This window comes from Ctenopharyngodon idella, chromosome 5 (genome assembly GCF_019924925.1).
Source record: "Ctenopharyngodon idella isolate HZGC_01 chromosome 5, HZGC01, whole genome shotgun sequence".
Taxonomy (NCBI): domain Eukaryota; kingdom Metazoa; phylum Chordata; class Actinopteri; order Cypriniformes; family Xenocyprididae; genus Ctenopharyngodon; species Ctenopharyngodon idella.
The window spans coordinates 19,866,398-19,879,589 of NC_067224.1; the positions used below are offsets into that span (position 1 = coordinate 19,866,398).

General features: G+C 36.7%; 1 protein-coding gene across 16 annotated transcripts in view; it reads left to right on the forward strand.

Annotated features, from left to right (window-relative positions):
- ncor1 (nuclear receptor corepressor 1) overlaps positions 1 to 13,192 on the forward strand; it is an 86,789-nt gene that overhangs the window by 38,918 nt on the left and 34,679 nt on the right. For 12 of the 16 annotated variants that reach the window (XM_051895629.1, XM_051895639.1, XM_051895630.1 and 9 more), the window contains 4 exons: positions 6,850 to 6,980; positions 7,680 to 7,870; positions 8,816 to 8,914; positions 10,886 to 10,948. In XM_051895629.1, the coding sequence (XP_051751589.1) occupies positions 6,850 to 6,980; positions 7,680 to 7,870; positions 8,816 to 8,914; positions 10,886 to 10,948 (484 nt within the window). The remainder of the gene's footprint in view (positions 1 to 6,849; positions 6,981 to 7,679; positions 7,871 to 8,815; positions 8,915 to 10,885; positions 10,949 to 13,192) is intronic. The other 4 variants (XM_051895631.1, XM_051895638.1, XM_051895635.1 and 1 more) reach the window with 1 other exon arrangement.

The window sequence follows — 13,192 nt, forward strand, 5'->3', positions numbered from 1 at the left end:
GTCAACATGAGATCACAGCAATAGCAAACCACAACAGTTCAATCATTTCCCGTTGGACAAATCAATTCCTGCACTACATTTTTTTTTTTTTTTTTTTTTTTTTTTTTTTTGTTCGAAAAACCGTTTCACTTAGATGTGTCACACACAATAGGGAAGAAAAGGCTTTCACAGCTTCGGTTTCATGACGATTTTTAAGACTGATCAGTCAGCTAGTCAGCCCACAAGAAGTTGATGTTTGAAAATGAAAATACTGTTAACACGTCCCTGCCCCCAACCTTCATCAGCCCCCAGACAGTCTAAAAGGGTGTTTTGTTGTTGCTGGTTTTTTTTTTTTTTCGCAGGATATTACAGGTTATTACTACACTTCACTGACAACCTGTATATTACCTGAAAATGCATAGAGGTATTTTTAAGTTTAAAGAATCTTTTCCACTACACTAGAAGGCTGAAACACCAATTTGTTTATTTCAGAGCTCTTACACATTCGAAAGTTTCATTAGGCTATATCAGCAATCATTTAGAATATATTTTCAATATTTGATCTCAAACAGTTATCAATGATTACCGAATACACTGACCATGTTGTGTGACTTCTTGTGGCACGCTTGGGGATTGTAGTTGTAAATGTTCCAGCCACAATTTTTGATTGTGAGTTGCTGTTGTGTAGTTTTTACCAACATTCATTAAAACACGGGTATTATTTGATAGCTTTAAAGAGCTTTTGAGTTTTTGCTTCAGGGTCAAAGTAACTCTGAAGGTTAAAGTAAAATTATTCAAAGAGAAAAACCTCTTCATCTGCTTTGTGCAAACCTGTTAATACCCATGATTATACAGTCAGCACAGGAATGAGTAAAATCTTGTCTTTACATCAGGGTTTGAATCTTGAAGTAGGACATGAACAGAAGCTTCTTTGTAGCAGTGTTATTTTAGTATTATTCATATACTGTTATAGTATGCATTTATATTTTGAATTATTTTTTATTTTTCTATTTTAAGGTAGGGCTGCACAATGATTAATCGTGATTATATTATATTTATATTTATATTATATTTAGAGATAATATAAATTTTACATATATATACACAGAACACACATTACATAAACAGACTTTTATTTTGGACACGATTAATTGTTGTGCAGCCCTATTTTCAGGTTTTAATTTTAGTTTGAGGCTGAGTGTTTTTGTTGTGTATTTTGTTGTTTTTATTGTTTTTAATATTTCTATTTTATTAAATTTTTTATTTTAGGAGTTGTAGTAATTTTAGTACTTCAAAAAAAGCATTTAGTTGCCAAAACATTTCTAATTTTCATCCAATATTTATTTTATTATTTTAATATTTTTTTTAGTTTATTTGTTAATGTTAATAGCACTGCTTTATAGACACCAGCATATCTGTTAAAGCATTTGAAATGTCATGTGCATAGAGGTTGGTGAAAGGGGCATGGTTTATAATGAAGTAAACCATATAAGTTAAAAAAACAGACTTATCTCTCTCTCTCTCTCTAAAAAAAGGAGAGATTTCCATGTAAATTGTCTTTAGACCTTTTCATCCCACAACATGAATGATCGATCCTGTCCGCTTTGTGCTTGCTATATGTTTTTCATGTATTGGACCCTTTCTCTATGGGGTTAGAATTGTTGCATATTTCCAGATAAATAGATTTTGATGCACAAATAAATATAGAGAATCACAAAAATTAAATTCACAAATAAATAGAATTAGATCCACAAATATATGCAGGAGTTTGACAAAAATGAATTAGATTCACAAATAAATAAAAATGAAATTTGCGAATAAAAAAATGTCCACAAATATGTTTTCACTGTCACTGGCATTCATTTGTGAATCGCTTTTTGTACATTTGTGGATGCCTTCCTCTGTTTTTTTCTGGATCACAGCACGCATTTGTGGATTTTGAAACATTTCTAGTGTCACGACACACACAAATCCACAAATAAGTGGACTCAACCCACCATCTACTTAAGCCAATCAGATAACAGCCATATTGCACTAGCCAATCGTATCACGCTCTCTCTCCAACCAGTCACGTTTTGCTTGTTTTGCAGGGCACGTTTGCCTTGAAAAAACTTATCTTGTTCTTCTGCATTGTCTCAAATAGGAAGTATAAGGCCAATAAAATTGGTATAGTAAAATGTTTAAAAATTGGATTTTGAATTAGACTTCATAGTTTTTGATTGTAAAAGTTACTTACAGCATCCAAAATAAATGCAAAGACGTATTTTTCAACATTGCAAGATATTTATTTGCATTATCCACTCACAAAACCCCAACTACATGCTGCAGTGATGCTAAGGCTCGTACATGTTACATCGTGTCTAGCCAGTGCGAGGCTGTCTACACTGGATGCATCAAAGCGAATGCACTAATCATTTGTCCGTCGTGTAAATTGCGCAAGTATGTGTAGTACTTCAGAAGCAGAACGCGTTGCATCCAGCGTAAACTGTATCACTGATTATATAATGGGTATTATTTGCTTTTGACGCGCTGTCGCACCACTTGCATCCGGTGAAGAGAGGGTGTTACTGATCATGATGCTCAGGATCTGTGAACGATTATAATTGGTGTATAATCCTGAGTTTATCCTGATTCACTGATCCTGATGGAAATATAAAGAAGCCTTAAACTCCAGTAATCTTTTAGAAAAGGTGTTTTAATCACAGCACTTCAGCACAGTTTGAACGCCCACAAAACACCGTTCCATTCGGGGTGCAAAATCAGAGTGTAAAGCAAAATGTGGTGGTTGTAGCGAGAACCTGCTACGATAGGTCAGAGCAATGTGGCAGATATCTGATTAGCTTGAGTAAACGGTAGGTGGAGTCAGCCTATTTGTGGATTTGTCTGCATGTCTTGATGCTAGTGTTTCAAAATCCATAGATGTGTGCGGTGATCCACAAATGCACAGGAAGCGATTCTTAAATCAATGCCAGGCAGAGCTGTGTTTGTGACGAAACACATTTGTCTTGTTTCGAAATCAAATCTTACTTTATTTATTTGTGAATTTTATTTGCTTGTGTGAATCTCAATCTATTTATTTGGAAAAATGGAACAAAAATCCCCCCCCCCCCATTTGTTCTCCATGTCTCTGTGGCAGAGGTTCTGACATTTTTTTTGGTCCCATCTGGCAGCTGCACAGCTTGTTTGTGTTGGCTGAGCTTTGCTTGTTCCAGTGCTTTGCTTCTCTTTCGTGGAACAGACCGAGGAGGAGGAGGAGGGGCTCCGGTCCCTCTGTCCATGCCAGCAACCATGATAAAGAACCTTGGGCCATTAGCACACTGGCTCCCTCTCCAAACCAAAGGAAAAAGACCTTTTCTACTGACGGCAGCCCTGCACTTAGTCTAGTGTTAGTCTAAAGGAGACCTTGTCTACTCGCACTTACATTTTTATTTAATATCGCCAGACTGTTGGCCTACACATGTAACACTGCACTAGACAATGGCTATGTTCACATTAGAGACTTAAATATTTAGTTGGTTTGATAGTTTGGCTTTGTTTACATTTGTGTTTATGTATATGTTACCTTTTGTAATCAGTGTAAACTGACCCGGCTCCCTGCCTGTTTACAAATACCATAACGTCACCTGCTTTGCACATGTCGATAACCTTAATAACAAGATCTCATGTTTGGAAGGCTGCAAAGTAAACTCAAATTCCAAACCTAATTTACTAATACTGCTTAATTTTGATTTCTTGTAAAGCTTGGATTGTTTTAAGAGTTTAAACAGAAGTGAAACATCTCAAATTAGGTTTGCTTTCTCTGAAATATGAAATAAGCCTAAAATCTGTTTCTGTACTAACACTGCCATACAAATGTTATACAATCATGTATTAATTTTTTTATAACTTTATTGATGGTTTATACTCTATTGAAAAAAAAAAACAAAAAACATTACTTTATTTTTTTATTTATGTAATGTGGTCCGCACCTTTACACCTGGACAGTTAAATGTTATGTGATGTGACTCCCCAACAAATCTTTAAAAGAATCAGTGCTTTTAAATGCTGTTCTTTTGAACTTTCTATTGATCAAAGAATCCTGTAAGAAATATATCATGGTTTCCACAAAAAGATTAAGCAGCATAACTGTTTTCAACATTGATGATAATAATAAGATGTTTCTTGAGCACCGAATCATCATATTAGAATGATTTCTGGAGGATCATGTGACACTGAAGACTGGAGTAATGACAATTCAGCTTTGCCATCACAGGAATAAATGACATTTTAATTTATATTAAAATGAAAGATGCACAATATATCGGCCGCCATATCGGTATCAGCCGACACATGTTAATTTTTAATGTTATTGTTATCTGTGGAGGCTATATTTTATTTTATTTATGGCACATGCATTTTGGTTGTTGATACGTTAGTAATGTTGTGCAATGACTTGTTTGCATTATTTAGGAATTATTTTGTTTCTTTGCAAGGCAGTAGTTTTTTGTTTGTTTTTTTTGGATAAGGAAAGTTTGCCATAGGAGTGTGAAATTAATTTTAATAGTGAAGGAATCTTACACTGGTTTAAACTAGCCTAGTGTATTGTACAGTATATGCTTGATTTAAGTTTAAAGTCTTGGGACATGACTTTTGATGGTGAGTTTTTTGTTTTTGTAATCAGGCTCTCAAATAATTGTATCAATTTTGATTCAGATTTAGATTTTTTGGACAATATATCGGTTATCTGCTTTCAAATATAAAGAATTATCAGTATCAGCCAAAATTTTTGTATCGGTGCATCCCTAATTAAAATACAAAAAAGTTATTTCCGCAATATTATTGTTTTACTGTTGTATTGATCAATAAATGCATTCTGATGTCGAGTTCACACTGCATGATTTTCAAAGTTGTCAGATCACTGTTCTTTTCATACTGCAGGACTATCTGTAGCATTCAGTTGCTGCTGTGTGAACTCTGCACGATGGATCGGTGACAGCGTTTCACATTGCATGACTTTACAATAGGAAGAATCGCCGACACGTCTGTCTGGTCCGCAAACTATGTTTCACAATCAAACACACGCGAGAAGTGATAAGGAAATAATGCAAGGTCACGCATGAGACTGGAGTTCTCGTGCAAGACTAGAATTTTTATTAAAAATGTTAGCCCGCAAGAAGCTTGCAATCCAAATTGTCTTTGTGCTAATTTGCAGTGAAAAAAGGAGAAAAAGAAAAAAGGATTATGGAGGAGGAAATGGTTGGGGAGACGCGGGTCTATAACTCCTCCCCGAACTTCCCGCTGTCCTGTATCTTGCTCTCTCATTGGCTGTAGGTCATTGCCGATGTAATTTTCAGTCAGAACACATTTCACACAGCAGGATTTTGAGTCGCAGACAGGTCCAGATATTTAGCGTGACAAATATGTCACGGACGTCGGCAACGCATCGTCGATTCTCTCAGATAGCGTCTTTGATAATTCACACTGCGTGATTGTCACTCGCATGAACGATCACCAATTTGCCTCCGATTTCAGGCATTTGTCAGGTGATTTCTCAAAATCTGTCAGCGAGTGAAAATCGGGCCTAACATCGTGAGCATAACAGACTTCTTTAAAAAAAAAAAAAAAAAAACAATCTTACCGATCCTAAACTTTTCAGTGGTAGTATGTCAATAACCCGCATTTATTGTATCATATGTATGACTATAGATGCAAAGGATCCAGTTCTGAAAAATCAGATCTGTGGAATGTTTATGGATTTTCATGAACATTGGGCCATGTGCTTTCATGGAAAAAGAGGGGGAGGAATAATATTTTACTCGTGAGAAAGACGCTCTTTAAACTCTCTCCCTTTACACTTACAAAATAAAACATTGGGGTCATTGTGTTTTGTATGTGTGGATGGTGTTTCCTCAGTCTCTCATCTGAGCACCACCTACAGTTCTTGGATCTGATTGGTCAGCCTTTGCTCTGTTTAGCTTTTATCCCTCTTGATCATCTGCCTCTTCTCTGTTCATATTTTCCCCCTTCTCCTTGCTCCTTTCTTTTTCTTTGTGACATCTATGTCCTGTTATTCATCTCATATGTTAACATCATTGTATGCTTAGCACATTTATATGTGTGGCCTCCTTTGAAATTCATTTCCAGAAATCCTGCATATTTACCCTTTGACCTACATTCTGTGTTTGTGTCATATGCATTAGAAGTTTTCAAAAGGCAAAAAATTGAGCACCATTGAGCACAAAGTTATGTTTCTAAAAACATTCTAAGCTCAAGATAAGCTTTTTTTGGTTGCTTTTTTTAAGGGGAAAAAATTAGAGACAGAGATGGATCAGAAGTAACCAGACAGGAATTTTGTCTGATTCAGTCCAGAACAGGGATTATTTGGAGCATGCGTTTTGGTTTGCTTTCTGGCTTTAAACTGATGTGACATCCGTTTTGTGGTCTCTGTTACAATGGCAAACAGAGAAATGTAGAAAACTCCTGGGTCTTCCCAAAATCCTGGCAAAGTTTTTTTTAATTCTTGCTTTATTTCCAGTTTATTTTGCATAAAGATTTATTCTAACAGCAAGTTGCTATTAGTTTTAAGAAACTTTATTGAGTGATAGTGCAAGCATGTGCAACAGAGAACTTAATAAATGTAACTAAAATATTCACTTTGAAATATTTGTTAGCCTTAAATCATATTTCATTGAAGTCCTACATGTAGCGGAAGTAATGATATTACCCATTTGGTGTTTGATACATAATCATTCCTTTACTTCATAGCTTGGCTGACACAATTTAAGGTAAACTGCTAGTTTTTCTTGTGATGGGAACCTGGTCACAGGTCTGTGCTCTTGCAAAGGTCAGCTGTCTAAATGCTTCTGTTATTGTGGTTCTTTTCCTTTAAAGCAGATAACGCGACCTTCACAGGAAGACAAGACAGACGACAAGAACGAAGAGGACAAATCGGAGAAATCAGAGAAGAAAGAGGACGAGGAGAAGAAGGAAGAGGAGGAGAAAGATGAAAAAGAGGACTCCAAGTAAGTACCATGGTTTGTTCCCATTTTTTCTAAGTTGTGATGAACTTGCCTCAATTCACCCTTTTGCCCCAACTCCACTGTGAAATCTGAAAGGCCACATACACACTGAAAGTTTGGGAGTGACAACAGCACAGTTATTGTTCTGTTAATGCAGGATACGTTCTTAAAATGGCAATGTTTGGAGAAAATTTTGCTCTTTATATCAGAAAGAACCTTTACCCTCAAACCACCCTAATGATAAAAATGATACACGTTTCTGTTTCATTTGCTGTCACAATGAGTGTGCTGTACTGTAAAGTAGGTGAGATGATCTGTTTTCTGTGCGGTGAGCCTTATTGTAACAGATAAGCTTAAGATTAACCTCATTAACTCAATTGGTTTGGAGGAGACTGTGATTTACTCGGGACCTGTTATGTCACTACCAAGAATTCAACAAAAAGTTGAATTCATCATGAAAAACTGGGATTTTTGACTATTCTATATTAAAAAAATCCCAGTGGTTTTGTGGTCTGGGTATGCTTCTGTTATGGAAACTCTATAGTGAACTTTGTAAGACTAATATATCATAGCAGGTGAGAAACTTGCACAGTGTCTGCATTTGCAACTCTGAGCTCTGCTCGCTCTGACTGTCTGAATAGATGTAATTGAGTTGAGTTCAGTGCAGAGGAGAGCCTTTATTCCTCGTCTTCGCCTCTGCAGGGACATCAGTAAAGATAAAGAGAAGTGTGAGGGAGAGGAGGAAGAGGGTAAGGAGCAGAGCACGCCACGCGGCCGAAAGACTGCCAACAGCCAGGGCAGACGCAAAGGCCGCATCACCACCCGCTCCATGGCCAATAACGAGGCTGCGTCTGTGGTGGCTGAAGAACCACCTCCACCACCACCTGAACAAGGTAACATGCACAACTGTTACTTGAACTTACTTGAGCTGCATTGTCACTACATCTTATTTTTCAAGCATGTTTTTATGCCTTGCAAAAACATAAACATTTGATTTGATGTGATGCATTGAATATTATTGTATTTAATTTAAAAGTCATGCTGCTTAATATTTTTGTAGAAAATCATGATACATTTTTTTTCTGGATTCTTTAATGATTAGAAATTTCAAAAGAAAAGCGTTTATTTCAATTAGAAATCTTTTGTAATCATATACATGTACTTTTGATCAAAATAATGCCTCAATTATTAAATTCTTTATTTTTTGAAAGGTAGTGTAATTCATTCAAGCTATTTTTCAACTCAAACTTAAATTCATGTAGTAATCTTTTTTTTAATAAAAGAAAATTGTTAAATGAAAAATATACATGCATTTTTAGTATGCCTATAAAATAAGTCACTAAAAATATTTTTTTTTTTTTTTTTTTTTCCTCTTCATGGGACTAGCAAAATGTTGTGAAAAGTAAAAATCTGAACTAATGACCTAACTGGGCCAGCAAAAAAAAAAAAAATTGTAGTAAAAATATTTTTAAAATCTTACATTATTGTTGAGATTTAACTCTTTTAGATTCGGTCAAACTGTCAGTTTCTGTTTTTTTAAATAATGTAAAATTGTCTGGAAGTTGGGAGGTGACTGTCATGTTGACAGCTAGTCAACTAGGTTGACAATATTGTAATAAACTACAAAAAGTTAGGCAAAAAATAAATAAATAAATAAATCACTTAACTAAAAACTGAATTACACAAAACTGAAATATTGTGGGAACACCTGAGGACTAGTGAACTGTCCAAACAAACTAATTTGCTTATAATGAATCGGACTTCCCAATACTAGGGCACATACACACATAAGCACGAATGAGCCCAAGTCCTGATGGTTTATTCTGTGTGTTGCTTAGTTTTGCCAGAGCCAGCACCCCCTTCTAAACCTGAGCCGGTGCCAAAACCAGCTCGAGAGGCTGCGAAACCCTCTCCCGCAGTCAGCGCAGACACAAGAGGTAAGCGCAATGTTTCTCACATACTTGCCCTTTTTTTTTTTTTTTGTTCATTTTCACATCCACACACTCACTCTCTTTACTCTCTCACCTCTCAGAAAGGTGCATCTGTGTGGTGCTATGATGTCTGTCTGCTGATCGTGTGGTCAGTCTGTAAAAGTGTGAGTGTGATCTGTTCCTCGGCGACCTCATTACAAAGCCTGAAAGTCACCTAGTTTGCTGCTTTCTCTGACCGCAGCAAGGTGTATGTGCGTGCTTGTGGGGGTTTGCTTCAAATGCTGTTGTGATAGAAGGCCTATCAGACAGAAACACTGTGGGTTTGATCCTTGAGGCTCACAAATCAGTAGCATTATTTCACTTCTGTTCTTTCACTGACATCTAGAGAGTTTTTCTTCATTTTACTGTTTATTCCCTTTGCGCTGTTTTGTTCCCTTCTTTCGTGTTTTTTTTTTTTTTTTTTTCTGTAGCTCTTTTGCTGTCTCTCTCTCGCTCTCTCAGTGAGACTGTTTGTCCATTCTTTCCTATCTCCGAATCGCTCTCTTCTTCCTGCCACCCAATGCCAGACTCAAGGTCTCTGAGTTTGTGTTGCCGTGGTGACAGCGGGTGGAGGGATCGCCATGGAGACAATAATGAGAGGCAGGTAAACGCGGCGAGTCTCAGGAGGAGTTTGATTAGAGTGAAAAGGGGAATGAAAGACCGACCTGATTGTTTCATTTGGCTTTTGGTGCCACTTTAAAATGAATTAAGAGACCTCAGTTCTCAGTAATTAGTGTTCATTACATTTGCTGCTGAATGCGGTCGGCGCCCACGTCAGAATATGTGGCTAATTAGTGTTCCGTACCTTAAAGAAGGGTCACCAATTGTGTTTTGTCATTCCCGCTGTTTCGTGATTGAGTCTCCAGTTTGGCCTCTGCTCAGTAGAGCTATTAAACCTCAAGCCCTCATGGGCTTAAAGGGGTTTACCCATCTTGCCTGATGAAGTTTTCTGTCATTCTCCGTCTTTAAAGTGGGTTTAAAGTTTTAAACAGGCACTCAAGAGCCATAATGCACCAATTCCACGTCTAAACCGCCATCAACATGACAAAGCAGCAGAGTTCAAGCTTATGAACGTAAAGCACACACTGTCAGGGGTCAACGGGTAACGTAAACAGCGTCTAGTGGGTCACCAAAGAGACGTTTATTTGAAGAGTTTTAGCGGATACTCGCCACACTAGTCATCCAAACACTGTGGGGACACGCTCTCGCATAAATGTCAGAGGTTCACACTGTGCTAAATCTGTCTTAGTGTTTAGTCAATTTCAAGGAGACCCTCAGAGCGGGCGGGAGAGGAGAGCACAGTCTCTCTCTCTCTCTCTCTCTCTCTCTCTCTCTCTCTCTCTCTCTCTCTCTCTCTCTCTCTCTCTCTCTCTCTCTCTCTCTCTCTCTCTCTCTCTCTCTCTCTCTCTCTCTCTCTCTCTCTCTCTCTCTCTCTCTCTCTCTCTCTCTCTCTCACTGTAGTTTGAGTGGAAATTACGCAGGGAGGGGTTGTTGCACTGTTCGCTTCAGCTTGGCTACTGTTATGAGACAGACTGCCTAATGATATGGGTGAGTGAGTGAGTGTGTGTGTTGGTCTTAGACCCAGAAGGGTGGTGCTTCTGCACTCCTCCACTGTCTGCTTGAGATCAGCTGACTGGACTCTCCGACAGACACCGAGAAAGAGAGAGACAGGAGTAAGAGAGAGGTGAGACTGCCTAGTTGAATCTAGTGAGCGCCAAGAAGGGAAAGCAATAAACGGGGCAAAGGACAGAAAACGGTTGAGGACAGAGAGAGAGAGAGAGAGAGAGACCGAGGGAGGGAGGGAAGTTCTTGAGGAGGGTGGAGGTCTCTGCAGCCCCCAAGTATAAACAGATAGAGAGGGAGGGTGCGAGATGAGCCGTGTCGTGTAGCGCTGCCCGAGTTTTCCCTCACTGACGCTGACGGTGTGTGTCGCTACAGGCGCGGTTGAAGCTGGAGAGACGTCTCGCTGGACAGAGGATGAGATGGAGATCGCCAAAAAAGGTACTGCTTGACTTTTACTTCATCTCCCTCCCCCACTCCTTCTCTGGTTCTCAGTTGGCTCAATCTTCACACATGCACAAACATTTCATCTCGCTTGTGCTCTACTTATTTTATGTCTTTGTGGTTTTGCATATTTTCCTGTGTTGGGGAAGTTGGTTGGGGTTGCATTTGTGAGCATCCTCTTTGTAGTGATTATTCAGATCAGAAACTGAAGTAACTGTGACTGTTTGACACACTAGAAACTTTACAAGACGACCATTCACCTCTAAACACAGTGAAAGAATGACAGGAGTAGTCCAGAGGGCAAATGTTTTGCTCTGAGTTTAAAGTTTAATGAAAGCTTTTTGGATCTCACAGAAAACATGTCCAGGTCACATGTCACCTCGTAATTAAACGGGAAGAAACTGAAGCCTTGTTTTTGGACGATTATGGTATTATTTCATGACAGTTTATCACATTTTCCACAAAATTCTTATTACTGTAAGGCAAAAAAATTATTGTTCTCATTAATGCAATGCAAATTTATATCGTATATAAATATACACTACATATTTAAAAGTAAGGATACATTAAATTGATAAAGTGACAGTAAAGAAATTAATAATGTTACAAAAGATTTTTATTTCAAATAAATGCTGTACTTTTGAACTTTCTATTCATCAAAGAATCCTGGATATCGGTTTAAAAAAAACATATTAAGCAGCTGTTAACTTTTTTCAAGATTTATAATCATAAGAAATGTGTCTGAAGACTGGATTAATGGCTGCTAAAAAAATTCAGCTTTGCCATAAAATGCATTTTAAAATATATTGAAATGGTTATTTTTAATTGTAGTAGTAATTCACAATATTACTGTTTTTACTTTATTTCTGATCAAATAAATACATTCTTGGTGAGCATAAGAGACTTACAGACCCCAAATATTTGAATGGCAGTGTATATTTAAATAGAGTTAATTAATTAATAAATAATAAATTTACTATTTTAAGTTACCCATTTATGTCTGTATGTTACTCATTCAAATTTTCAATTTCCAATTTTTAAAGGCATTGCATTGTTTATCCAGCACAGACGAGTTGTGCGCTTCCTTGGTCAGCCATGTTCATCTGCATGTCTTACACGTGCATTTCCAGCATTACAGATATTTGTATATTTGATATTTGTCGTCAAAACATGAAATGCAACTAAATTACCAGTATGACCATTATTCTCAACAAGGAATCTCTTTTATATTAAGATATTAAACATAAAACATTTCTATTACAATATCTTCTTTTTATCAGTATAGTTACAGGCAGTACAACAGATACAGTCAAACCAAATTATTCAGACATTTTTTTATATTTTTGATATATTTCTACTAGTGGGTGCAGGACACTATAGTTCATTTATATAAGTGAGGATAGCAAAATAAAGTAAACTGTACATATTATACCCAACAATTCTTCATACAGTGGACTACCAGTAAAATTGATAAATTTGGAACCAAAAATTATTCAGACACTTTGACCTGACCATGTTTTGCTTAAGTGTTATCTGACATAATTAAGATATTTTTTTTTTCTCACACAGTTTAACTCTGAGATCTTGTCATATTTTATTACCTTTTTTTTTTCTTTTTTTCTTTTTTTTACTATAGTGAATAAACTGTATTAATTAATGAAATGGTCAAGGTGTCTGAATAAATTTTGGTTTGACTGTATTATCATGGTGTGTAAATAGTTTGCAGATCAGATATATAGCATAATTTCCTTACATTGCAGTAATGAGATTTATTATTGTTATTAGTTTTATTAGGAATGAGAATGCGGAAGAGAAATGTGCTAAATCTAAATGGTCCTAAAATGTGCTTCATTTTCTTCAAGAAAAATATAACTTTTTTTTAATTATTGGTGAAATATTGCTTGGACTTGATCTTGATCTTGAGCTTTCACAAGATTCTCTTGAACAGGCCTAGGTTCAGCTGCACACTTCAGTTTCCAAAGTTGTTGTCAGTGTGACAGCAGAAATGGACCAAGAAAAAGAGGCTTCCTCTTTTTGCACTGAATCAAACAGTGGAATTTATTTTCTGGTTGGTATTTGTTTTTGACTGATTGCATTAATGTCCTGGAAAGGAGGACAGTGAAAAATAGAGGTTGTCTAAAAAAACTTCTTTTTAAAATTCTTTTTATTTACCTTATCACAAAAACTTTTGTGAAGCATTGTTTGTAAATTTGTTGATCAGCCCTTCTGAGACCTCTAACA